The sequence below is a fragment of the Pan troglodytes genome, chromosome 4 (genome assembly GCF_028858775.2).
Source record: "Pan troglodytes isolate AG18354 chromosome 4, NHGRI_mPanTro3-v2.0_pri, whole genome shotgun sequence".
In the NCBI taxonomy this organism is placed as follows: domain Eukaryota; kingdom Metazoa; phylum Chordata; class Mammalia; order Primates; family Hominidae; genus Pan; species Pan troglodytes.
The window spans coordinates 176,642,498-176,667,963 of NC_072402.2; the positions used below are offsets into that span (position 1 = coordinate 176,642,498).

Consider the following 25,466-nt stretch of genomic DNA (forward strand, 5'->3'; position numbering starts at 1 on the left):
TAGCCAGCATTCACTGGCAGAGGATGCCCTGCACATCCCTCCTCCACTGATCATCCCTGGACCTCCAAAGTGGCCGGCTGCAGAGAACCTCCCAACAGCTTCCTAGTGGGCAGATGGCCCTGCATGCTTTCCTTTCTGCCAGGAGAAGCATCTTGTTGTAGTCACATTACATATACTCTTTCTGATCTTTTAGTTTGTGCCTTCTCTCTTTTTTTCTAGATTAAATAGGTCAGAGGGTTGCTTTTTCCAAAGCTCTCTTCTTCATTGATTCTACGTGTTTCTTCCATTTTCTAATTTATTGATTTCTGCTTTTTCTGAACTATTTCCTTATTTTTGCTTTCCTTAAGTTTTTGGTTTTGTTGCTGTTGAAATTCATTCAAATGTACTGAGTTGAAGGCAGGGCTAATGTGTGTCGAACATATCACCCAAGGAAGAAGCTTTTGGAAAACATCTGTGAATTTGCCTCTGAATACAGCTTTAACCACATTCCAAAAGATTTGACAGTAGTGCTCTTGTTTTTATTAGTGTTCCAAATAGTCTGTACTGCAGTCCTAATATTCTCTTTCCTTGCTCTGTTACCCAGGCTGGAGTGCAGCGGTGTGATCTCAGCTCACTGCAACCTCTGCCTCCCGGGTTCAAGCAATTCGCCCACCTCAGCCTCCCAAGAAGTTGGGACTACAGGCACATGCCACCACACCTGGCTAATTTTTGTATTTTTTTGGTAGAGACAGGGTTTTACCACGTTAGCTAGGCTGGTCTCAAACTCCTGACCTCAAGTGATCTACCCACCTTGGCCTCCCAAAGTGCTAGGATTACAGGTGTGAGCGACCGTGCCTGGCCCCTAGTAGGTTTTTTTTTTTAATGTTTTCAAATGAATTGGATTTTTTTAGGTTTATAAATTCTGCTGACCCCACCCCTAGTTTTAGGCATTTCATCAGCGAACATGGACAAAATCGTTTTAGCTGTATAAAATTCACAATATTTTCTTTATGACCCAAAACACTTCTGTAATTTTTAAGTGTTCTATGATTCCTCGAAAAGAAGGTTCATCTTTCTTTTTTTCTGTAGGGCAAGGGAAACAGTGACATAACTACTAATTTAGCTTTACTCATTGTGTCATTCAAAAATTCTATGCCTTATTAGCATCTAATCTGTGAAAGGCTTTTAAAAGTGTATTAGAGACTCTCATAGTTAGGTTTTTGCCAATTTCCCCTTTGTTCCAAGGATTTGCTTTGGGATGTTTTGTGTTCTCTTGGGGTACACGAAGGCCTGCAACTGGCATCCGCCCTGTGGGTGCCTTCGGTCACTGTAGAATGAGGTGCTTGGTGGGTGTAGGGAAGTGGCCCCAAATCTACTTAGTATTCCTGGGATCCCTTCTGCCACCGGAGTCCTTTGTCATCATTTTTACATCGTGTGCCTTATAAGTTGTATGCAGTTTGATTTTATTTTTTGAGACTGAGATTCTCTTTGAACAGAGTTCAACTTTTATATAATTATCTGATGCGTTTGATCCTATTATGATTTGATTTTCTATGCACAGTCAGACCACAGGCTCGAATTCTGCTGTCTGGGTGAGAAGCCTGACTCCTCGGGTGCTGGATGGCCCTGGCTGCTTACCTGGGCATGACACTAAGTCACATTAAGCCTCGGTGTTCTTATCTGTGAAATGGGCAGAGTCACAGCGTGCGCCCCTCCATCTGCCCTGTAGATTAAGGGCACTCATCCGTACAAAGTGCTTCCCACACAGCTGGTACAGGCACTTTGCAGTCTACACGGGCCGTACCGTGGGCCTCCTCTCTTCCTCTATCTCTGTCTGCACAGCATCCTGTGTTTACATCCCAGGTCACTGTCCCTGGTGGCTACACACCCATGCACACCGCCAGGAAAGGGCGTCCCAGGTTTGGCTGCAAGAGGAAGTGGGACGGGCAAGAGGGCCCAGCTGGGACAGCAGCCGAGGCCAGAGGAGAGGAGGCCACAGATTTAATACGGGGGCAGAAGTCCAAGGGAGGGTCGTGTTAACCACGTGTTTCTGATGCTTTGACATCTGAGCCTTGCTGACTCTGGAGGGCTGCCCCGCTGAGTGGTAACCAATGTTTAGAGACAGGAAACAACTCATCTATGAGCACATTTTTCAGATACCAACCAACCAATCCAGCACCCATGTCCCCAGCCACCTCCTTTATCAGACTTCACACTCTGAGCCACTATCCCCCTGCCCTCGTTACCCAGAAAACTAACTCAGGACCGCTCCACTCCCCAGAGCCCACTGGAATTATTCAAACTGGCCAACCTTAAGCCAGCTCACCCTGTCCCCATCGGTCCTTCCTGCAGAAACAACACGGACTCAGGCTGCTGTTTACCCAACTCCCTCTGCCTCCTGACCACCCCTGGTGCCTCCCTGTGTGGCCCCCATGGCCTGGTATGTCTCTTCCTCTTGGGATCTGGGAGTAACAGACTCTTTTCCATGAACAATAGTAATGGCCACATTTTAAAACAAGGGGTGAAAGGGAGCAGGGATCTTGTTTCTTATAGGAACCTCAGGGGAGCCAGGGAGAGGCAGGGTGGTTCTGGCAAACGCACACACTCTCCAAGGAGGCCCATGCCTCGCTCCCAGGCCCCTCACTCCGAGGGGGTGGAGGCAGGCCCGGCTGGCCACAGTGCACTCACCTTTCCATGGCTCAGGAGGATGATCCGCACAAGGACCACGTTGATGTGGGCACCCAAGGACTCGTCATGGTAGATTTCATTGACCTGAAAGAAACAGGGAGGCATCAGCGGGAACCACAGGCCCTAGGACTGGCTCTGGCTCTGCCAGTGGGATGACCCCCACCTGCTCCTTCCTCTTCCCATGCTTTCCACCCAGGCGCCACCATCAACTAGGAGCCACCTTGTGACCCCTCCCTCATTGCCCCCTGCCCTCTGCCTCTCCAGGCTGCCACCACCAACTGCTGGGATCACTGTAGCCCCTTCCTGAGCAACCCCACCCACCAGCCCAGGGATTCCTCACCTGGGGCCTGAACATGGAATGTGGCAGGGAAAGCAGCCCTACGCTTGCTGTAGCCTCCAGCTGAAACACAACCTTCCCTTCAACAGTGAACGTGGGTGATGGACCCCCGCGGCACAGGCAGGGCTGGGACCGGCCCTGGCAGAAGTCACTCCAAGCTATAGCTGGTGGGTGTGGGGGTTACCTACCTGCATCGCTACTTGGAAATAGGGGCGGTTCTAGGCCCACCACCAGGTATAATGTTTTAACGTGTTAATAAAAAGCTCATATTACTGCATCCCCAACGTGCTCTCCCTGTTCTGTTTTGATGGCTGGAGCTCCTGCAGTCGCCGTCTCTGTATTTATCACAATCATATTCTTACACGTGTTTCATTCTTCGCATTTAAAACCATTATTCTGAGCAGGTGCCAATGGGCTTCAGCAGATGTCAAAGGGACCCGTGGCACAAAAACGGGGGTGAACTCCCCTTCTACAGAACACAGCCAGCAAGACCCTCCAGAAACATAGGTCAGGTTATCCCGGGCTCGAGGCTGTCAGGGGCTTCCTTCGCACTGAGCCCCCACCCTCCAGCTTCCCACCGCACACACCCGGGGCCCTCCCTAGCGCAGCCCCCTTCCTGTCACCTCCTTTGTTGGTTGACCAAACCCTACTCCTCCTCGAGGCCAGCTCAGCAGTCACTTCCCCCTGGAAGGCCCCCCGCAGGCCTAAGCCGCCCCTCATCAAGCAGAAGGTGTGTTATTCCTGGAGCCCTCTGTGTGCCCCTGTGGGCTGGGCAGCCACCTGCATCTCCCTGCTTGCACGCCCAGGGCCAGGCTAAGCAGCACCTGGCAGGCACTCAGGGATACCCGCTGAAAGGCTGAAGCCATTGGCACCATCAGGAAGTGGAGAAACAGGGACTGGCCATGTGCAGACCGAGCCCAGGGGCTGCTGACAGCTCCGGACATGGCCAAGACATACTTCCCAGAGCCTGCTGCCACGTCAGGCCAGCACACACTCCCTGCACTCCAATCTGTAGAGCCTGCATCTGAGCAACAGTGATTGCTACCTCAAAACAGTGGGAAGGCACCTCAGGAAACACGAGGGTTCACAAGGAGAATGACATCATGATGGATGGGTGGACAGGCATACAGGGCGTGCAAGACAAGGATCCCGAGGCCCGCTGGCATCGGTGCTGGGAACAAAGATGGCACCGATCGTGGGGCAGAGTTCATGACATGTGGACCCTGCTGAGGGTACCATCCAGCCCAAACGCAGCTCCTCCCGGCAACTGCTGCCCAGCAAATCTACATCTGATTGTAAATGGGCTCCCCACAACTCCCACCTCTCTTTCCTATAGGCAAGGGACAACTCGTCAGACCCACGGGAGCGTGGCTGGTCACCGTGGCTCCGGGCTGTAGGCGTCTGGGGAGGGTGGGTCAGCAACCCCTGTAGGCGCTGAGGGTTATCCTCTAGACCCCCAGTGACCCATCTCGCCCCTGTGGCTGACAAGGTAGAGCTCCGAGGAGGGCACCCAGGTCCCCAGGAAGCCTTGCCATTTGGTCATCGCCCTCCGTTTCCTCTGTAAAATGAGGATCGCAGTCCCCCCATCACAAAGCTGTTGTGGGGATGAAACCGCCATGCAGGTGCAATGGAATGACGCTTGTGCAAACAACGAAACGGTTTTTCATTGCTGGTAAACCATAGTGCCCTGCAGCTCCCTGTGAGGTCCTGGGGGTAGGGTATGCACCCCTAAACCACAGAAGTCCTTGCCCAGCTTTGAGGGTCAGACTAGATTGTTTAGTCCACGCTGGCACAGTAGCCTTAAAAGCCAGTTTTTCTTAAGAGAGAAGGGGTTTCTGTAATTGTCCACAGTATTGCTTTCTCTATCACGACAAAGCTTGGCCAGCTTGGCTCACGGAATCTGACCGAGGGAAGGTCCCACTGCAGCTGCAGGGAGCAGAATAGAAGAGAGGAGAAAGGCCAGGGATGAGGGGCCAGGCTTCTTCTCATCCCCAACCCCAACCTCAACCTCACAGGTCATACAGAACAGTCCTGACATCTGAGAAGGAAGGAAATGTGAAAGAGCTTGATCCTGGCTGCTGCCTGGGACCTGACAGGGGACAGGTTCCTAGCAGTAGGAGTGGCTTCCAGGGCCCAACTGGTGGCCCAGCCTGCTCAGGCCTGAGAGGGTGGCCCAGCTCCCAGCTGTGTGTAGCAGATGCCAGGGTCCCCTGCACCCCAGGGACACATGGGCAAGATAGTTGGGGACTGGCTTGCAGGTTTACCTGGCTCTAGGGGGCACCACCAGGCTTCAGGGCAAGCCCAGGGGGCACTGGCCTACAAGAGAGGAGGGCAGGCCTGCTTGCAAGGCTACTGCAGAGAGGACTCATCCGTACTGCCCCCCACCAGTCCTCTGCCTGCAAATAGGGCTTTGGGGAGGTAATTAGGGGTAGATGAGTTCATGGGGGTGGGACCCTCATGATAGGGTTAGTGTCCTATAGGAACAGACACCAGAGAGCCTGCATCCTCTCTCTCTGCCATGGGAGGACCCAGCAAGAAGGCGGCTGTCTGCAAACCAGGAAGAGAATCCTCACTGGGGAATGACCCAGCTGGCAACATGATCTTGAAATTCCCAGTCTTCAGAACTGTGGGAAATGAATTCCTGTGATTTAAACCCCTGGGTCTATGGCATTTTGTTATACCAGCCCAAGCGGAATGAGACAAAGGCTTTATGGGGAGGAGACTGAGCCACCTCCCACAGGCCAGACTGCAGCCTTCCTTCTATCCTGGGGCTGAGTGCCCGAGATGAGGGCAGCACCAGATATAGGAACGAAAGAAAGCCCCGGCCAGGCGCAGTGGCTCACGCCTGCAATCCCAGCACTTTGGGAGGCCAAGGCGGTGGATCACCTGAAGTCAGAAGTTCAAGACCAGCCTGGCCAACACGGTGAAACCCTCTCTCTACTAAAAATACAAAATTAGCCAGGCATGGTGGTGAGCGCTTGTAATCCCCGCTGCTCAGGAGGCTGAGGCAGGAGAATCACTTGAACCCAGGAGGCGGAGGTTGCAGTGAGCCAAGATTGCATCATTGCACTCCAGCCTGGGAGACAGAGCAAGACTCTGTCTAAAAAAAAAAAAAAAAAGAATGAAAGAAAGTTGCATTTTTCCCCACGTTTGAGCCTAAGCGTGTAAATGTTGACCTCACCATCCACACAGACCCTCAGCACAGCCACGGGCCCCTCACAGGCTCTCAATGGGCCTTCTCAAACTAAACCGACCCTGGCCTCTTGTGCAGCCCCCCACACCCTGGGACCCAGAATGGCCTGGGCGAGCCTGACCTGGTCTCTCCTTCCCCACTGGGCTGAGGCTGGCACCGAGCAGACCCAGCAGAACCACTGCCTCACCATGAATTGTGGCTCTGAGTAGATCAGAGCCAGCCCTCCTGCCAGGAGGCGGAGAGGGACACTCAGATGCTACGAGACCAGCTCCAGGATCACCGGCCTCGAGGGAAAGGCAGGGAACCAGAGGACATATTAGTGGGAATCTGCCCACTGGGGCCTGGAAGGATGTGGCATGTCACGAGACCTGAGAAACAGAACAGGGTAGCTCAGCAAAGCGGGGATGGCGCTCCTGGCAGAGGAGGCAGCCCATGCAAACCTCCCAGGGTTGGAAGCAGCAATGCACCTTCCAAGCACAGAGGGGATGCGGAAGGCATGCCCCAGCAGAGGAGGTGGGAGGGGAGCACTGAGGCCAGACCACGAAGTCAGGAGAAGGATTCCAAATCCTCTCTAAGAGCAGTGGGAGGACATGGAGGAAGGATGATGGCAGGGCATTTAAGAAGCTTACTCCAGGTGCCTTACGGAAAGTAGACGGAAGGGGTCAAGATGTGGGAATGTGGGGTTCAGCTTTGGGGATGAGTGCAGAGAAGGGACGGATGTGAGGGATGATGTGGATTGGAATGGGGGTCATCTGCCCCGCCTGAGCAGGGAGAGGCTGGGGCTCTGGAAGGGCATTCCGGCGGCTCCCATAGGGCGGAGGGAGGAGATGCGGGGCTGGCCCTCTCCTGGCTCCTGGCCAGGCCCTGCCCCTCAGGACACAAGATCTTCGCGCTCTCCTAGCCCTACCCCTGGGGCCGAAGGTGGCAGCTCTCATCTCAAGAAGGAATCTTGTGTCCTTCTGAACACTGAGCAGATCTAATCCTGCTCCCTGATTTGGGACAGGAGGTGACCAACCACTCCAAAAGCCCCGCCGCTGGGCATGGAACTCCCTGGGATAGACCGTCAGCCTCACATTCTGCTTGGAGGTGGGGTCAAGGCAGCTGAGCCCTGGGGTGTCAGGCTGCTAGGCGTGGGCCCCTGGCTGGGGAGCTCCACTGTGGGCTGTCCGCTAGCAGCCAGCTCCCACCTCCTGCGCTGGGTGCCCTGACCCTGGCCTCTGGAAGCCTCAGATGGTTTGGAGATGAACTGGGGCTCCCTGGCTGCTGAGGAGCTAGAGAGGGCATGGCTGCAAATGCTCCCAGCAGGTAGCCAGGGAGAAGGAGGCCAGGCCGCAGCCAAGGCCCCCTCAGCCCGCCCTCCCTGGTAGCCTTCAACTGTGGTGCGCTCTCCCTGATCCTCTCCCCAGGAAACCTCTGTCCCTTCCTCCCTTCCACACCAGCACAGCACATAGTGCCCCAGGCATGCCTACTCTCTGGGAGGCAGGCCTGAGCAAGGCCGTGGTGGGGCTTGCGATGGCCTCCTGGCTCCTCTGGGTGGCTGCTGGGCCTGGGATCCTGCTCCAGAGCCCTCAACTTGGCCCCCTCCCAGGCCAGGTCTCAGTAGCCCCTCCCAGCAGTCAGGAACCCCATGGGGCACTGTGGCCCAGAGACCACTGACCACTGGCCTGGGTGGTTCTCCTGCCCCTGCGTGTGCTGTGGCAAAGTCCAGCCCACAGTCCGGGGCTGGGCTCCTTCTGCTGTCTGGCCTCTCAGTCCCTGTAGGTTAATATGATACATCAGGAACAGACATGGGGGGCAGGCAGGGTTTGTGGGGCATGTGAGAGGCAGGGGTGCTCCACAGTCTCCTTGTCCTCCGTGGGCCTGAGGAGTGAGCCCCGTCCTGTCCCCTCTACCATCCCAGGGCTCTACCTGCTTTTCAGGAGGCTGCAAAATTGCCAAAATTTCCTGCCCAGCCCCGGCCAGAGGCCTGCAGGGCCCACCTGGGCATGGGAACCACTGGGAGTAATCAGTGTAATTCCCGACAAAACACTGGTGTCCTCAGTAAGGACACAGCGGCAACATTTCTGCAGAGCAGAGAGTCGACTGATGTGGCAAAAAGAGCAACTGAAAACAGAAGGCAACCTCCACATGCCTGCCTCCTGCACATCCCCCTCCTCTCCTGGCCCCACCCACTTTATCTGCCAGACAGGAGACAGGCGGTAGGGCTCCCCAACGGTCCCCCTCGTGTCCTCCCCACCCCCCCACCCGCACACACCATTCTTCACTACGATCACCACGCGGAATAGATCTCACCTTCCCCTTCCACTGTCTAAAATCCTCAACGGCTCTCCAGTGCCTTCGGAAGCAGGGCCCAGCCCCTCGCCTGGCATTCGGAGCCCTCTCCACGCTGGCCCTGGCTGGCTTCTCCATGCGTCACTTCAGATACCTCCCCACATGGCACCCTTGCTCCTGACAGCCCAGCCAGCCTTCCCCAGAGCCGGCTGCCCTCTCCTGCTGCCTGTGCTTTGGTTCAGGCCTGGAATCCTCACTCTCCCTGTGCAGCCCCTCAATTCTTTAGATATCTCAAGAGCATTTGAAAAAAAAGACTCATCCTAAAAAATATATCTCAAAGGAAAGAGGCAGTGACTGCCTTGCTTAAACCTTTCCTACCCCAAGGCATGAGACCGCAGTTCCTGGTGTGACCTCCAGGCCAGGAGGGTCTGGCCCTGCTGTGTCTTCTCGGGCTGCCCTGGCCCTGCTCCCTGTGCTCCAGCGGCTAGCCCGGCTGCTCCTTGCACAGGGAGCCTGTCTCCACCTCAGGAACTTTGGACTTGCCGTGCAACTGCTCCCAGCAGTGTCTAGCCCATAGTAGGTGCTCAGTAAACATTTGCTGAATGAATGGAGTGAATCACTTTGAAGATACGGAATAACAGGAAATGGGCAAAATGTATGACCCAGCGTAGGCCTGTGACCCCTCTCATGGGGAGGCCCCCAGCTAAGGGCCTCCCCTCCCCTCCCCCCAGCAGCCCTGGGGGCCTCCTCCGCATCCACCCTACCCAAGGCCTGCGTGTGCTGGGAAGAAGCAGCTCTCCTTTCCCAGGTTGCAGGGGGAGGGGAAGCCCAGGGACAATGTCCTTGAGTACTGTCTGAGAAATTGATTCTGGAATCTTTAAACCTTGGGGGGAAATGTTCAAAGCCACAGCCATCTCTGTGCGGAGAGAGGCCAAGGGCTCTCTTGTTTGGGGAAACACACTGTAATGCGCCTTTTGCTTATGCAAAGACGCAGCCAAGTTTCTGTTCTGGAATAGACAATGAGGAAGGAGTGGCTCTGCATGGCAATGTAAAGTTTGCCTCACTGGTGGCAGAGTTCCACCCGGGGGACGGTGCGCCCTGGGAGGTGGCCTGCGGCTGCTGGGCAGAGGTGACTTTGTCCTCTGCCAAGGTAGGGGAGGGGTGCAGAAAGGGGGTAACCGGTGCAGGCTCCCTACTGGGGAGGCCTACTGGCCCGCCAGCCACAGAGGAGACAGGCAGGGGCCCTGGAACAGCAGCCACCCCAACCTTCAGGAAATTTCCCATATCCTTCGCTCAGCTGAGCTTTGGGCCACCAGAGGCAGCCTATGGCCCACCTGGCAAAACCATGTCCAGGAGCAAGCTAGGCCTGAAAAGTCTGTCAGAGGCCTGGGGGAAGGGGGCCTGCTGCTCTGTGGCTTCTCTGGGACCCCCTGCAATAAGTGAGGAGAAGGCTGTTCTCTGTGTGCCCCTTCAGAGGCCAGGCTTGGACCACCAGGATGGAGGCAGAGAAGAGAGTGCAGCCAGCAGCGGGGGAGATAAGTCTGCTGGCCTCCGGGGAGGAAGAGTTTAGGCATTGCATGGTGCCTAAACGGGGCTGCCAGAGCCTGGGCTTATCATGAGAATAAACGTTCCCATTGCAGATCTTCTTCACCCTCGGCTCCTCAGCAGATGCTTCAGAGGGAATGCTAGAAGAAACATAACTCTTGCTCAAAATATCAAACTATCATGAAATGGAAATGGCCAGGATCAGAATTACTAGGCTCAGTTCATACATCAAAAAGTGAGGTGGTCAGAGTCCCCTCCTTCAATACCCAGTGCAGGAACACTCTGCCCAAGGCCACCCCCTCACTCCTCAGGCGACGTCTCCTGTGCCTGTCCACACTCTGCTGATACCTCTGCAGATGCTTCAGGGTGGGGACGGGGCTCCTCCACCTCCAGGCCAGCTCATCAATGCACAGAGCCCAGCAGAGGCTCAAGAGATGTACTGCACCCCTCAGTGTGGCACTCCAGCAGGCACGTTGAGAAGACAGGTCGCATTACAAACCTTCCCGGGTTTGTACTAACAATGGCATGAGGCTGCCCCTCCCCCTCTCCTGAATTTGGGGGGTTAGCAGAGTGTGGGGGGGATATTCCCACTCTGAGGTCAGATTGCATGGGTGCCAGCATGGGCTCTGCCACAATCCTGCTGCGTGACTTGGAGCCAGTTACTTAACCTGTCTGGGCCTCAGTTTCTTTATCTATAAAATGGAGATAATAATAGTCCCTGTGTCTCAGGGTTGTTTCAGGTTGAAGCAACAATGAAAGTTATCACGCGCGCCCGTGTGAAGAGATCACCAAACAGGCTTTGTGTGAGCAATAAAGCTTTTTAATCACCTGGGTGCAGGTGGGCTGAGTCCAAAAAGAGAGTCAGCAAAGGGTGGTGGGATTACCATTAGTTGGTATAGGTTTGGGATAGACGGTGGAGTTAGGAGCAATTTTTTTTTTTTTTTTTTTGAGACGGAGTGTCTCTCTGTTGCCCAGGTTGGAGTGCAGTGGCGTGATCTCGGCTCACTGCCAGCTCCACCTCCCAGGTTCATGCCATTCTCTTGCCTCAGCCTCCCGAGTAGCTGGGACTACAGGCACCCGCCACTGTGCCTGGCTTTTTTTTTTTTTTTTTTTTTTGTATTTTTAGTACAGAAGGGGTTTCACAATGTTAGCCAGGATGGTCTTGATCTCCTGACCTCATGATCCGCCCGCCTCGGCCTCCCAAAGTGCTGGGATTACAGGCGTGAGCCACCGCGCCCGGCCAGGAGCAATTTTTTGTGGGCTGGGGACGGATTTTACAAAGTACATTCTCAAGGGCGGAAGAATATTACAAAATGTCTTCTTAAGGTGGGGGGGACAATATTACAAAGTATCTTCTTAAGGATGGGGGTGGGGAAGAATATTACAAAGTATCTTCTTAAGTTGGGGGGAGAGAATATTACAAAGTATCTTCTCAAGGGTGGGGAGGGTGTATCATACAAAGTACATTCACAAGGGGGGGGCCGGGGAGGGGGGGAGGTGGCAATATCACAAAGTACATTACCCCAAGGGCAGAGAGGGTGTATTGTCACAAAGTCAATTGATTGATCAGCTAGGGTGGGGCAGGAACAGATCACAATGGTGGAATGCCATCAGTTAAGGCAGGAACTAGCTATTTTCACTTCTTTTGTGGATCTTCAGTTGTTTCAGGCCATCTGGATGTATATGTGCAGGTCACAGGGGATATGATGGCTTAGCTTGGGCTCAGAGGCCTGACATTCCTGTCTTCTTATATTAATAAGAAAAACAAAACGAAATAGTGGTGAAGTGTTGGGGTGGTGAAAATTTTTGGGGGTGATATGGAGAGATAATGGGTGATGCTTCTCAGGGCTGCTTCAAGCAGGATTAGGGGCAGCAGGGAAACCTAGAGTGGGAGAGATTAAGCTGAAGGAAGATTTTGGGGTAACAGGTGATATTGGGGGGTTGTTAGAAGGAGCATTTGTCGTATAGAATGATTGGTGATGGCCTGGATGCAGTTTTGTATGAATTGAGAAACTAAACGGAAGACACAGGGTCCGAATAAAAGGAGACAAACAGGTATTAAAGGACTAAGAATTGGGAGGACCCAGGACATCCAATTAGAGAGTGCCCAAGGGGGTTCAGCATAATTATTTGCTTGGTTGGCGAGTTTTTGGGCTCTATCCTTGAGTTTATGTTGTCATACACCAGGCCAGACTGATTTAGGTAAAAACAACACCCAGGTGATTCAAAAGCTTTATTGCTCACACAAAGCCTGTTAGTGGTCTCTTCACACGGACTTGCGTGACAAAAGTGAAATCCCAGCACCTAGTACAGGCTGAATGAAACTGTCACCAAATTACAGGAGGGTCCAACAGCCCAAGCTGTTTCCCTGGGACCCCATGCACAGAATGGTCCACCTGGGCTTCGCCTTTACACCCACCCTGGCTCTCCTCCTGGCCATCACCATCGGGAGAGGTCTGAGTGAGCAGCTTGCACATGCCCCTGTGTTTTCCAGAGCTGGAGGGGCTGCTATGCCCAGGCACGTCCGCGAGTGTGACCCAGCCCTGGAGCTCTCCCAGCTGGCTGCGTTGCCTTTGGGGAAAAAACAGCCATGCCACCACTTAGGGACTGACCTTCCCACCCGCTGACCGGATGCCTCATCAGAAAGGGAAATGCTGCAGAACGGGGAAGGACCAGTGCTGCTGAGGCTGCAGGACGCAGAAGGACACGGCCGAGGCCTCAGGCCAGAGCCCAGTGTCCCCCAGGGGCCTCTCGGCCGCTGCGAGCCACTGACAGGGAAAGGTCGAGAAAAGTCAGGGATTCTGATTCTTGCTAGCAGTGGCTGCAGGACGGCCCTGCCTCCCTGGAACTCTGCTGAGCTTGTCGGCTGTCCCTGGCCACAGAGCCCTGGGGGGCTCAGTGAGGAGTTTCCTTTCAAAGAGGGGCCTCAAGTGGCCAGGCCTCGTGCTACCCCCGGCCCTGGCATCCCCCCACACGCCCGTCTCAGAGGCTGTGCGGCCCGGCCCATCCCCTGTGACTGAGCTCAGTCACCTGGGTCCGTTTGAGCACCACCATGTAATTTGAGAACAACGCATTTTTATTCCCCCGCACATCATATCCTGCTGCTGCTCTGTCACCAGTGTGACCTAAGGAAAGAGGGAAGGAAAATGCCGCTCTGGGAGGAGAGAGCTGTGGCATCAGGGGACAGGAACGGTGTGGGGGAGGGGGCAGCAAGCAGCTGCCGGGGTGGGGGGCGGGCTGCTGAGCCCACACCAGGCTTGGAGCCGGAGCCCTATCCCTACCGCTGCCCCCGCCTTAGGGTGAGATGCAGATAGTCCCCCAGGGCTCTGGGCTCCACTTCCCACTGAGATGAGACCCTCTGCTGAGGGTGGAGTCCAACCCACATGGTGGCCAGGCAGGTGGTTAGAACTGAGAGGGATCTCATGTTAATGAATGGGCCTCAGGCAGCACATGGATGCCCCTCGCTCCAGAGGGGTGTGTGTGGCATGCAGCAGCTCCTGCTGGTGAGGGCCAGGGCGTGGGTAGCTGGCACTGGCTGGCAGAGGCTGTAGAGTGGACACCCATCAAGGCATAGGGCTTGGACTGGGCAGGGGTCCAGCATGCCTAAGTGGCCCAGGCATCAGACCCGACCACCTCAGAGCAAAACTGAGGAGGACTCAGGCCAGCCTCCCTACTCCCCAGGCATCCATGGATGATGAGGAAGAAGGGAGAGGCCCTGGCAGAGCAGGTATGAACCCCTCAGAGACTGAGAAGGCATGACAGAGGGCTGCAGGCCATCACCTTGCACTGTGCCCCTCGACCTGGGCAGGGGCCCCCAAGGCACTCAGAACGCAGGGCAAGAGTAAGGTGAAGGCTGCAAGAAGGGTCCTGCATTACAAGCTCACGGCAAGGGTCGTCTGCTGCCAGCGTATCCCTCCCTGAAAGCGCAGTCATGCAGGGTGCTTTCCAACACCCAGAGCAGATGTTCCAGCGCCTCTTGGGCTTGGTGGGAAACGGCTTTGCCCTTCTGTGCAGCAGGTCACAATCCCCCTGCACCACCAGTCTGTTTATGTGGCTTAGTTCCCTTGCCAGACTCTGGCAGATGGGAAGATAGATGAAATCCTGCCCACCGCTACACGGGAAACCCAGAACCAAAGGAAGAGGGGCTGAATTATTGGAAGCGCAAGTGTCCGTGATCACTTCTGCTCAGGCTCAGAAGGGCCAGCATGGGCAGCCCCCAGGCCAGGCTCCCTGCCAGACGCGGGTGGGAGGTCTTGCAGGCTGCAGCCAGGTTTCCTTCCTCCTGTCTGGCTGCAGGGAAGTTTCCCTTGCTCTGAAGTTTCCTCACTCTGTGAACATTCCCACGGGGCACTCTATGCTGCCTCGGGTGCTGTCCCATCCTGGTAACTTCCTGGCACCATGGTGATCTCCAGTCACCTTCATTTGTTAGCTGTCTGTCCGTCTCCACTAGACAGGGACTGTTCTGCATCCTTGCTGATGCATCCTGGGTGCCCAGTACTCCCGTGTTTCCCCAGGCTTCAGGACCAAGGCCAAGCTCAGCCGCACACGCCTTCTCCCACCCCAGCGGGCTCCCAGGGTGGCCGAGGGCTGGCACCTCTTTTGCACAAGTGGCTCCTCTGTGTGGAATGATGCCCTCCCACTTTCCACTTGGGAAACACCAACTCTGTGACCAAAACCAGCTCAAGGATCACCCCACTGTGACTATCTCCACGACCAGGTGGAGACAGCTGACCATCTCCTTTGGCTGCCAAGGCCCTGTCCTCGCTGTGCCAAGGCAAGCAGGTGGCCCCCATGAGAAAAAAGCTTGTCCAGGACGGGAGCTGGCTGGGGCTCTTCCCAGACATCATGGGCCAAGTGAACAACTGCTCGCCTCACTGGTCGGCTCTGATCTTCTCCGCCTATGCCGAGTACTTCCCCGCGTGCGATATCTTTCCCTTCCCACACCCTGCGAGTGAGTGTTATCCCCGCTGTGCCAGTGAGGAAGCCGAGGCACAGAGAGATTGAGAGGCTCACATAAGTGGGCATGGGAGTCAGTACAGAGGCTCTGGGGAGCAATTTGGCAAACCTGCTGCAACTAGAAACTGTATCCCAGGACCTGGCCATTCAGACGTCAGCATGGACGATGGAGACACAGCCTCTGCCATAGAAGCGAAGGCATAAGGGCACCCAGCCACCACGAGTTCCACACCCACAGATAGAGTTCATTTTTATGGGAGTCTCTGAGATCACAGTCGCTTTATGGGAATTCATTTAGTCACTTATTCATTCAAAAGAGATTTACTGAGCACCTACTACGTGCCAGGCCTTTTCCAGGTACTCAGTGAAAAATCAGGTGGGCAGACCCTCTCTGGGTCCGATACAAAGTCACCTTTGTGGGAGTCCCTAACCCTGCTGAGACACACCACCAAGGAGACCCCTGGACTGGGGAGGAAGACCCAGGATTGCTTGACTGCAACTCAGCTCCAGGGGCAGCCTGGGAGGGGCCTCAGGGAGTGAGAGCCCATGCCAGGTCAGCCCGACAGCCCGGCGCGGCACATCATCGCCTCTGTTCTTGTGGTTCAGCTGTCACCTCCTTGCTGGAGCCTGCACAAGACAAGCTCTGAGGCTGCCTCAAGCTGTCAGCCGGGTGTGTGGATGGCTGGCCCTCCTCGTCCACAGGGACTCTAACTCCCATTCTGACAACCATCAGTTCCCCGCGGGAGGCCAAGGACAGGATGCTGGGAGCCTTCCACATCAGCTATCAGGAGGTCTGCGGAGGAGGGAGGAGGGAGGAGGTGGGGAGATGTCCACTGGTGGGGAGGGTGCTGCATATTTCAGGAGGAAGCAGAGGTGAGATCCACCCACAAGACCCCCATTCGAGTGTTCCCCACCTGCTCACCATCACTGGTCTGTCGGCCTCCCCAGCCCTGCTGGCACATGTGCTCCCTGCGGTCTGGATCCCGTGCTCACCACGACATCCCCAGCACCTAGGGCCGCTCTATCCGTGTGCACTAAGGGAGTGAGGGGGCAGGCGGGCGGGCCTCAGAACAGCAGGACACAGGAGATCTACGCGGAAGCCAAGGCAAAGCAAGAGGCAGAGCGGATGGCCTGCGGGGAGAGGCGGGTGTGGCCGGGGGACTCCAAATGCTGTGGGGAGGTCAGTGAGGCCTGAGATGAGAACCCGCAGAGCATGCTAGGGGATTTGGGAGCTCTCGATCTTCAGGCCAGACAGTAGGGGAGGACCAGCACAGGAGCCACCTTCCCACAGGTATGTGACTCCATCTGCCGTGCTCTGGCCATGTCTCTCTGAGTCTCAGTGACCTGATGCAGGCAAGGGAACCTCACAGGGCCACTGGGGCAAGGTAGTGAGGTCACAGGCGTGCCTCTTGCACAGGGCCAGCATGTGCAAAACCAGCAAATGTGAGTTCCCCTCCTCAGGTGGGGAGGGGTGCTTCCAAGGATAGAAAGCATAAGCCCCAAACCTCCTGAGAGAGAGGAGTCTATCTCTGTAGACCACAAATCAACCTCGCTGCCGCTCTCCAAGCCCCACAAGCTCCAGCAGGGCCCAATCTGCGCACTGCGATTCACGATGCGGCCAGGCCTTTGCGTGCGCTGTGCCACCACCAGGAGCCCTCATTAGAGGCAACTGCGGTGGCCCTTGTCCGAGGAGCCTTCCCTGACCAGCCGCCCCAGGCACCCTTCCCTGATGAACCAAGGTGTAATCACGTGTCCTGATCCTGCTCCCCATCCTCCTGTGCTCTGAGCTCCCCCAGTGCAGGGATGCGGAGGCCAGGAGTCCAGGGATGCGGAGGCCAGGAGTCCAGGGATGCGGAGGCCAGGAGTCCAGGGAGTGCCGAACATGACTGAGGACAGCTCTCAACCTCAGCATGCTCCTCCCACACCCGTGCTCTGCTGAGCACTTTCCTGGTGTTCAACTCGAGTGATGCTCCCAACAGCCCCGGGAGTTGGCACTGACCAGCACAGGGCGCAGCAGGACAGGCAGTCGCCTCCTTCCTTCTAGGCTGGAAAGAACACTCAGGCCACCCACACACCAGACTTGTCCTGCAGCCGTGTTCTGCTTCACCTGTGCAGTGTGGCTTCTTAATTTCAATTTGTGGCCCACATTGAAAAATAATTAGATTTCCCATAAAAATCAGATTTCCAGCTTCTCATGGAAGAGCGAGCTGGCAGCAGTGGTCTGCTTATTCCCACAGAAACACAAGTGAGTGGAACCACGAGGAGCTCTGCAGGGGGGCGTGGCCTCTCCGGTCGCCCGAGTCCCCACCACTCCCAACAGCCTTCAGCCACCTGGGCCCCTCGGGCCTGGCTGTGAGCACGTGAGGGCACTGCCCTCTTCTGAGCCTTGCGTGCAGCCTCGCACACACCACTGGCCCTCACGGCTGTGTCTCCTGGTGGCACACAGGGCCAGGCTGTAAGGCCAGCGGGACAAGCGTGAGGAGCAGAAACAGTGCCAGCCACACCCCCAGGGCCACAGCACCACTAGCAGACCCTGAACCCTGCTTGCCTCCCCCCACTTAAGGAACCCATGTTTCGTGTCCAGTTTCAGAGATGTTTTTCTCTTTCCCAGGAACCAGAGCCAGAGACTCGTGAACTATGACTTGGGGCGACGCCTTCCGCCTGGCTGGTTTGCATCTCTGCAGCCAGTTTACAAGATTTCCACCACGACCAGCTGAAAACATTCCTGTCCGACCACTGCCTTCCCCACCGCCACCATGCGGTCTCAGCACTCGTGAAAGTTGGTGAGAAATTGAGCCCATATGCCTTCGGATTGTTTGCAAACCCTGGCAAGGCTTTGGTAAGTCCAGGCCAATTTCTGGATTAAATTAGAAATGAAAAGACGAAAAATATCTGAATCCTGGCATAGAGAGAAATCATTCATTCAAAAAAAACGGTTGTAGAACATACTGTACAGAGAATGTTCTCGTGCTGGGAGGGGTCAAAGGTTATAGCCTCGACTGAAGGCGCAGAAGATCCCTGGATTCCACGTTCTCCATAGGCCTAGGAGCGTGTCTGCCCTCAGCAGAAGAGATGCGTTGGGGGCTCAGGCATTCTCCCAGAACATAAGCAGTTAACACAGCTGGGAGAGACTATTCTGCATGCCCGGAAACCTGCTCCTCCTGCTCTGCCGTTCTACAGCGGTTAAGAGCAGTTCATTCTATCCTTTAAAAAGAATCCCCGAAGTAGCCTCACAGGTCCTTTGAGCTGATAAGGCTAGTGTGGGGGTGGGCTGGGGTCTGAGCAGCCCACTGTGCTCAGTGCTTCCCTAATACGTACACCCACGTGCACTGATGTAGTGAAAGGCACATGCTCACTTTGGAGGCCTGGGGCCATCACAGCTCAAGGCAGGCACTAAGCGAGTATATTTCTGCACAGCCTGCTAGCAAATATTCCTTTAGCACCCCATAGTGAATGTTCTCAGCTTTGTGGGCCATATGGTTTCTGTTGCAACTACCCAACCCACTGTTGTAGCACAAAAATGGCCACAGGCAATTCATAAATCAATAGGCGTGGCTGTGTTCCAATAAAACTTTATTTACAAAAACAGGTGAAGGGCCAGTTGGCCCTGGGGCCAGAGTTTGCCAACACAGCTTTAGAATCTCCAGTTTACCTGACAAATTCACGTGAATTTTGCTTTCATGCAAGTAATACATCCAAATTTACTTTAAAGTAAAACTGATGTTTTAAAATGCTTACCATCCAAAAAAGGGGCCACTTCAGGGGGAGATGCCTTACATCTGTCTGGTGGCCTCTGGCAGGCCTGAGAGTACGTGTTCTCGGTAGCAATAGGTTGAGCGCTGGCCTTGCTGCAGGCTGGGTATCACCCACTGCAATGGTCTGCCTCCTGTCTACAAGGAGTGCAGTGGGACCAGGGGCTCACACAGACAGTTCAAGGTCTTTGTAGATCCTGATATTTAAGCAACACATTGAGGTCTTAGGCTTCTCGGGAAGAGTAGGATTGAAATTAGTGCTTTAGTGAAATGCTTGAAGCCACAAAGGAAGCTTCAGCCTTGGGCCCAAGCTTTATATTTCTTGAAGTCTTGGCACAGGTAGATTTTACTTTTAAAAATGTATCTGTAGCCAGGCGTGGTGGCTCGTGCCTGTGATCCCAGCTACTCAGGAAGCTGAGACAGCAGGATCACTTAAGCCCAGGAGACTGAGTCCACCATGCAGCATAGCATGAACCTGTCTCTAAAAAAAAATCTTTAAAAAATGAGTCAGGCATGGTGGTGTGTGCCTGTAGTCCCAGCTGCTTGGGAGGCTGCAGTGAGCTATGATTGCAGCACTGCACTCCAGCCTGGGTGACTGAGTGAGACCCTGTCTCAAAAAAGAAAAAAATGCATATATAAACATAGTACTTTCACAATGGCTCTGATCTTCCAAGGCATTCATCCCTGCCTCCCATTTACCTGAGCCTGCAGAAGAGTCCCTGTCTGTACCTGGGGACGAAACTTGAGGTGCCACACACATCTGAGCTGCCTCCTAGCATGGCAGCCTCGCCTGTCAGGCCCAAGCCCACTCTTTAGGGGTGCCCAGGCCCACACACATGGCCACAGCATCTGGTTTGTGAGCAGAGACTAGGCCAGGCGCTGGCAGAGCAAGTTTTTGAAAATGTGAGAAATACCAAAGCCCCAGGGTCAGTATCAGGCATGTTCAGCAATGTCACCTGTGTCCCAGCCTGGCAGCACCCAGTACTTCAGGCAGCATGTTTCCCAAGCAGGAAAGGTCAAACACGACAGTGGTCTCCCAGTGCCCTCGGGGGCGGGGGGCGGGCCTGGGCAGAGGAGAGCCCCTTATCCTCCCGGCTGGGCCCAGGGGAGGCAGCAACGCAAGGTGGAGGCTGCAGGCTGAGCCAGAGTAGAAAGCTGGGAGGAGCAGGAGCAGAATGAAGGCAGAGGGAATAGAGGTCACTCTGCCAGTGACGGGGCCGGGGGACCAGCAAGGCTGGATGGGCCACACATCTGCCCATGGCTCTCACTCCATCCTCCTAGCCTCACAGTGCTTGGAAGGGAGACCCCTCTGCCCTTAGACGGGGGAATGTGGGCATCCCCAAGGGGCCTCAGCATCTCTGACCAGGCTAAGGGCCGCTGAGCCTCAGGAGACCAGACTCATCCCAGGGTTGCCAGCAGCCAGGAGGGCTACAGCTGCGTGTGCTCAAACTCCAGTGTAGGCCGGGAGCAGTGGCCCATGCCTGTGATCCCAGCACTTTGGGAGGCTGAGGCGGGTGGATCACCTGAGGTCAAGAGTTCTAGACCAGCCTGGCCAACATGGTGAAACCCCGTCTCTACTAAAAATATAAAAATTAGCCAGGCATGGTGGCACGTGCCAGTAGTTCCAGGTACTTGGGAGGCTGAGGCAGGAGAATTGCTTGAACCTGAGAGGTGGCGGTTGCAGTGAGCCGAGATCATGCCATTGCACTCCAGCCCGGGCGACAGAGCAAGATTCTATCTCAAGGAAAAAAAAAAAAAACAAAACTCACTGCAGAGAGCCTCTGCGGACAAGGGCCCGCCCCCTGCCTGCCACAGGCTCAGCACACACCCAGCGCCCTCTTAGCACGGCTGGCTTCACCTGGGCCTCAAAGGTGTGTGGACACGCCCAAGCAGAGGCTGGGGAAAGGCCACAGAGAACGGGAGCCTGAGGTGGCATCCAGGGGGCACATGCAGGGCAGCAGGTGGTCCCTCAGGCTGTGGGGTCTGAGCGCGGGGCTCAGGTTTCTGGGCTCGCCCTAGGGACAGGCTGACTTCATAGATAACCAGGGCCCATGCTCAGAAGGCCACGACCTTGGGGCTTGACCCTCTGCAGCTCTGTCTTGAAGTTCTTCGTCATCTCACCCTTGCATGTGTGTTTTGTAAGTGAAGGCTCCTGGGGCAATGCAGCATGGTCCCACCTCCCCAGGACAGGCTTTCAGCTGCCCCCAGCAGGGGCAGGATCAGGCATGTATTCCCCACGGCATCTCAGGGCAGGCGTGGTGGTGGCCATCCCGCCCATGGCTGGCAGGAAAGGGGCATGTCTGGTGGATGGCTGGCCAGAGCCCATGTTTCAGCAGAGGTGAGCCTCCTGTGAGTGACACCTGCATAGAGATGGGATTGCCGTGGCCATACGCTCTGGGCTGGAGCAGTGCACCAGTAGGAAGGGGGTGTGCCTGGCTCTACTTCCCCAGACGCCCTGGCCAGGGCACAGCCAATGTGTTCTTCCAGGGGTGGCAGGAAGCTCTCAGACCCCAGTGGGTGCGCCCTTCATGCTGGGGAGGCACTCACTCTGCTAGGACCCCGTACCTGAGGAGCATTCCCTCAGCAGGATTCCACTCTGAGATCCTCTCTTCTTCCTCCCAGCATCCCTGAGTCTGGCTGTGCCTGTCATAAACTTCTGGTCAGCCTGAGGCACCCATCAGGGATCAGCCACAAAATACACATTTGTTTAATTTCAGTGACCCCACATAGAAGCTAAATGCTCTAATATTTGCATTTAAAATAGCCATCGCACAATTTAAAGATGAATAAGAAATTCGTGCTAATAATTCAAGGTTCCAATTTTTGTTCACTTAGAACAATATTAAAAAGCAAATAAAAAACAGTGAGTTGAGAGAGAGAGACAGAGACTAAGGAAGAAAGGAAGTGGCTTAACAGTCCCTTTGTATGGTACCTTCCTCTGCTCTTTGAACAAGCGATCCCACATTTTCATTTTGCGTTGGGCCCTGGGAGTTACGTACTGGCTCTGCCTTTAGGCCAGTGTTCCCCACTGGTAATATCCTGACGAGTTGTGCAGCAGCCAGATATTGAGGGGAAATAAGAATGCATTGCATGTAACACATTGGCTCCTTTGAATTCTCTATCTCCCCGCCACACCTTTCTTTCCTTTCTTTTTTTTTTTTTTTTTGAGAGAGAATCTCACTCTGTCGCCCAGACTTGAGTGCAGTGGCGTCACCTCGGCTCACCGCAACCTCCGCCTCCCAGGTTCAAGCCATTCTCCTGCCTCAGCCTCCCGAGTAGCTGGGATTACAGGCATGTGCCACCACACTCGGCTTATTTTTGTATTTTTAGTAGAGATGAGGTTTTGCCATGTTGGCCAGGCTGGTCTCGAACTCTTGACCTCAAGTGATCCGCCCACCTTGGCCTCCCAAAGTCCTAGGATTACAGGTGTGAGCCACTGCACCAAGCCTATCTTTCTTCTTACTTTGGGAGAAATTCAGGTGGAGGGCTGCTATGGCTAAACCCAAGAACAGTCAGTGGTTGGTGAGGAACTGGAGCTTGGGAAGTACAGCTGCCAAGTAGGGCAGAACCTCAGAAGATTAACTTCTGGGGAGGGCAGGAGGCATCAAACACATCACCCCTGGGAAGGGAAAGAGTGCAGGATCTTTCCCTGTGGTCACACACACAAAAATGTAGGACATCAAAAACTATCCCAGGCGGAATAAAACAAAAGGTCAACAACAGGACTGGGGAAAATATTTCCCACACACGTGACAGACAAAAAGTTTATCTACTTAAGTACACAGACTCTTCAGATGAATAAAACACCCCTAAATCCCAGCAGAATCAAGGGCATGAATAGGCCAAGCACAAAAAATAAAACAATCTCTGTTTACAAATACACGTATATTTTTAAATGCAGGCTCATTAACATCAAGGAAATAACAACTTACAACAAAAAAACTTATCTCCGTTGTAATTAAATTACCACTGCTCAGAAGGACTCAGTGGTGTGAGGAGGTGGGGAGACAGGCATTTGCTCAATGAAGCGGGAATAGATGAAACCATAACAGAGAACATTCCAGCGTAGAAAGCTTAAAAAATGGGCATATCTGTTGGCCAGAGACTTCGCTTTCAGCAACTCAGCTTAAGGAAATAAGTAAGCACGAGCGACAGATTCAGCTCATACAGTTAGTGGCATGTCTGACCTCTAATGGAGAAATAAGTTTTGCTATGTGAATATGTCATATAAATAACAAGTTAGGTAAAAAGTGTGTGACAGTCATATGGTGCGACGTTATGCAATCATTAAAACAACGTAGTAGACAATTAACTGCTGGGAGAAGACATTCACATACCTACAGGAATTTATGCTAATTTTACATAGTAAAAAAAATATCCGGGCACAGTGGCTCACGCCTGTAATCCCAGCACTTTGGAAGGCCAAGGTGGGTGGGTCACCTGAGGTCAGGAGTTTAAGGCCAGCCTGGCCAACATGGTGAAACCACTGTCTTTACTAAAAATACAAAAAAAAAAAAAAAAAAAAAAATTAGACGGCCGTGGTGGTGCATGCCTGTAATCCCAGCTACTCAGGAGGCCGAGGCAGGAGAATCGTTTGAACTCGGGAGGAGGAGGTTGCAGTGAGCCAAGATCACACCACTGTACTCCAGCCTGGGCGACAGAGTGAGACTCTGTCTCACAATAAATAAATAAATAAAATAAATCATCTGTGTTAAATACGGACTATTTCGATAAACCAAAAAACATGCTTTTCTAGATGTAAGGAGGAAGATAAGAAAACTGGACCCAGCAGGGGCTGCTGGAGTGGGCAGGTGGGTGGTTGCCTAAACCAAAGAGCCCCTTTCTGTGCCCAGGTGGCCTCGTGAAGTGCTCCATTTCCAACCCGCTTCCCTTCTGGCAAGTCTGAGATGAAAAGGGCAGCTTCATTTTTCCCATAGAAAAGGGAATATCACGTCTTGTCCTTAACATAGAAAGGAAGCAGCCCCTCCAGTGATTTCCACTGCTCCCGGAGCCACAGGCGGCTCCCCTCCACCTCTGGAAGACTGCGGCAGCCGGCCTTGCTGGCCCCGACTTCCCCTACCTGTGCCCCCTGCTTGACGGGCCAGGCCGTCTCCATTCTTCCAGCCGGCCCCATTCCTGCCTCAGGGCCTTGGCGCCGCCTGCCCCCTCCCCCAAACCTGGAACAGGCGATCCCTACCCTACCTCTTCCCACATCCTTCCGTGGTCATGAGCCTCAGCTCCCGTGATATCTCCCGTGCACCAGCCCCTGAGCTGTAGAAAGTGGCCTGCCTTCCCCTACCCTTCTTCCTTCTCCATCTCCTATTTTATTTCTTTCATTGCATTTGTCATTATTTGAAATGATCCTGTTTGTTTTTCACTTCAGTATCGTCTGTGTCCCCCTTCCCAGAATGCAAGGTAGCAGGGTTACGTCCTGTCATGCTCACAGCTGCACCCCTTGCCTGACATATAATAGACGCCCCATAAACACCGGCCCCCGTATGAATGGCAGCCAGGGGCACCAGACAGAGGAGGATGGCTATGCTGAGAATCCACCCCATCTCAGCAGCTGAACACGATACACCGCACACCGTGTTTCCTCACTCACACCACGGCCCGGGGTGGGTCGGGAGGGCCCGAGCCTATGTTGTAGCTGTGCCTACTGGGACACATGGCTTCCAAGGTTTCCGTGGCAGAGGAAGACAGAGATGGACTCCAAGCTCTTACCAGCCTTGGTCCACAGGTGACCCGGGTCACTTCCTTTCACACAGGCCACTAGGCAAAACCGGCCATGCAGCTCCACATCAGCTACAAGGGAGACTGGGGAGGGGAGCACAGGGGTGATCGATGAGGCTGAACTGCCTGTGCCACCCCTGGACCCCATATCCCAGCCCAGGCTCTGCCACAAAGAGATCCCAAAGGGAGCTCTGCAGGCAGAAGTCACCTCAAATGATGAGGGAAACTGAGGCAGTGCAGGGCTGCCAGGGTGGAGCTGTGCCTGCACTCAGCCTGCCTCCACCTCACCTCCTCCTCAGAGCCTGCATTCCCTGGGTCCCCACCATCAGGGCCCCCACCAGCTCCTCCTCCCAGGGCTCGACGGCCTTTCCCAGGGCGCAGGCTGTGCCACCATTCTCTGCATCCAGTTCAGTGGGCAGCTCATTGCCCAGGGCTGGCCCCCAGACCCCAGGCTCTGGATGTGCCATTGCCCAGCCCCACCTGCTCTACAGCTCCAGACAAACACCTCACTGGGAGCCCAGTCCCAGCCAGTTGCTGCCACGTCTGTCCTTCCATGCTTTTGCTTTTGCTCTAGCCATGGGGAGCCCTGTGACCAGCTGGGACTTACAAGAGGATTGTGACAAGCCACTGGCCAGGCCTTAGAGGGCCACTTGGGGTTGTGGTTCGAGGCCCCCATAGCACCCAAGTTCAGAGACAGGGCACGGTAGGCAGTTCCTCTGTGCACAAACCCAGCCCTGCCCTGTTCAGCACAGCAGCTGCCAGCCACACTGCGGCTTCCATCCAGGTAAAAATTAATCCAAACAAAGTACTCTTTGGGGTGGCTACCGTAAAAAAGAAAAAAAAGACAAGAGTTGGTGACAATTTGGAGAGACTAGAATCCCTGTACACTGTTGGTGGGGGGCAAAATGGCACAGCCACTGTGGGAAACAGCGTGGAAACTCCTCAGAAAATTAAAGAATTACCCTGTGTCCCGCAATTCTACTTATGGGCATATAGTCAAGAGAACGGAAAA

At 54.6% G+C, this 25,466-nt stretch overlaps 1 protein-coding gene across 2 annotated transcripts in view; it reads right to left on the reverse strand.

Moving 5' to 3' along the window:
* The window catches only part of ADAMTS2 (ADAM metallopeptidase with thrombospondin type 1 motif 2), a 235,955-nt gene that overhangs the window by 66,701 nt on the left and 143,788 nt on the right, over positions 1-25,466 (reverse strand). For both annotated transcript variants that reach the window (XM_024356867.3, XM_054684843.2), the window contains exon 5: positions 2,668-2,751. In XM_024356867.3, the coding sequence (XP_024212635.1) occupies positions 2,668-2,751 (84 nt within the window). The remainder of the gene's footprint in view (positions 1-2,667; positions 2,752-25,466) is intronic.